Source organism: Egretta garzetta, unplaced genomic scaffold, assembly GCF_000687185.1.
Source record: "Egretta garzetta isolate BGI_Z169 unplaced genomic scaffold, ASM68718v1 scaffold510, whole genome shotgun sequence".
Taxonomy (NCBI): domain Eukaryota; kingdom Metazoa; phylum Chordata; class Aves; order Pelecaniformes; family Ardeidae; genus Egretta; species Egretta garzetta.
The window spans coordinates 308,841-310,050 of NW_009258477.1; the positions used below are offsets into that span (position 1 = coordinate 308,841).

General features: G+C 56.0%; 1 protein-coding gene across 4 annotated transcripts in view; it reads right to left on the reverse strand.

The window, feature by feature from the left end:
• ASXL2 (ASXL transcriptional regulator 2) overlaps positions 1–1,210 on the reverse strand; it is a 69,424-nt gene that overhangs the window by 61,951 nt on the left and 6,263 nt on the right. Inside the window, exons 1-2 of one of the 4 annotated variants that reach the window (XM_035899072.1) lie at positions 788–793; positions 414–420 (exon numbers count right to left, since the gene is read on the reverse strand). The exons of the other annotated variants lie outside the window; for them this stretch is intronic. Coding sequence (XP_035754965.1) covers positions 414–420; positions 788–793 — 13 coding nt within the window. Of the gene's footprint in view, positions 1–413; positions 421–787; positions 794–1,210 lie in introns of those variants that run through there. 4 annotated transcript variants of the gene reach the window in all.

Genomic DNA, 1,210 nt, shown 5'->3' on the forward strand with positions numbered 1-1,210 from the left:
GCCGATGGCCTGGCGGTGAAGGCTGCGTCGGCTGCGCGCCGATGCCCGGCTCCCCGGCCGCTTGCCAGAGATCCACAGAACTGCCCAGGTTGGCAGGGACCTCGGAAGATCATCCGCTCCCACCTTCCGTGGGAAAGGCAGCCCCGATGCGATTAGCTAGCACCTTGTCCAGTCGCATCTTGAATAACTCCAGCTACGGGGACTCCACCACGCCCATGAGGAGGTTGTTCCAGAGAATGATTGCTCTTACTGTGAAAAATAGCTTATGTCAAGATGAAACCTCTCCTGGTGCAACTTGTACCCACCGCCCTCTGTCTTCTCCATGTGGCTCCTTCTGAAGAGAAGTTTGCATTTCCCAGCTTGTATTCCCTTTCTCCTACAACACCGAGCTTGGAGGAGGAGCAGGTCACAACCTTTCTTCTAGAGAGGAAAGGCACCCGGCGTACATTTTTGTGGGTAAAAATTGAACATGGCGTGGTACGTGAGGCTGAAAGGCAAAACCACTGAGATTCTGTTTGACATGGAATGACAGCACAAGCTGCAAAGACCTCGAAGGCAAGCCAGAGAAGCTGACGTAATGAAGGGGAAAATAAACCCAGATGAGAAAGCTCGTTCACGAAGAAGCCCCTGCCCTCCTTCGCTTTCCGTCCCCAGGGACTGCTGGTGACAGAAGGCGAGACGTGAGCCTGTCTTCCGCAGGTACTGCATGGCAAAACCTCCCCTGCTCCGCACGCAAGCTTGTACAACCAACTCCTGTACGTCCTCAGGCCTGTCACCAAGAGGAGACTTCCATCGCTTTGAACAAGAGCATCTCCATGGGGCTCCCGAGCACTGGGGCTCCTGAGGTCGGAGCGGGCTGCCCACCAAAGCCAGTCAGTGTTCACTGCCTGTCAGCTGGAAAGCAACAGAGTGCAGAGCAATGTTTGGCCGTCGTGTTCCTGCCCCGACCCTCACTGCAGAGCCCTGACAGCAAAAATAATTCTAATTGTAATGCAATATAGTCAGAAAGTCTGAATTAAATGGAACACAGAATCACGCAGAACCCCAGCATGGCAAGGGTTGGAAGGGACCTCGGAGCTCACCCAGTGCCACCCCCCTGCCCAAGCAGGCTCACCCAGAGCAGGGGGCACAGGACAGCGGCCAGGCGGGGGTTGAAGATCTCCAGAGAAGGAGACTCCACAGCCCCCCTGGGCAGCCTGGGCCAGGGCTC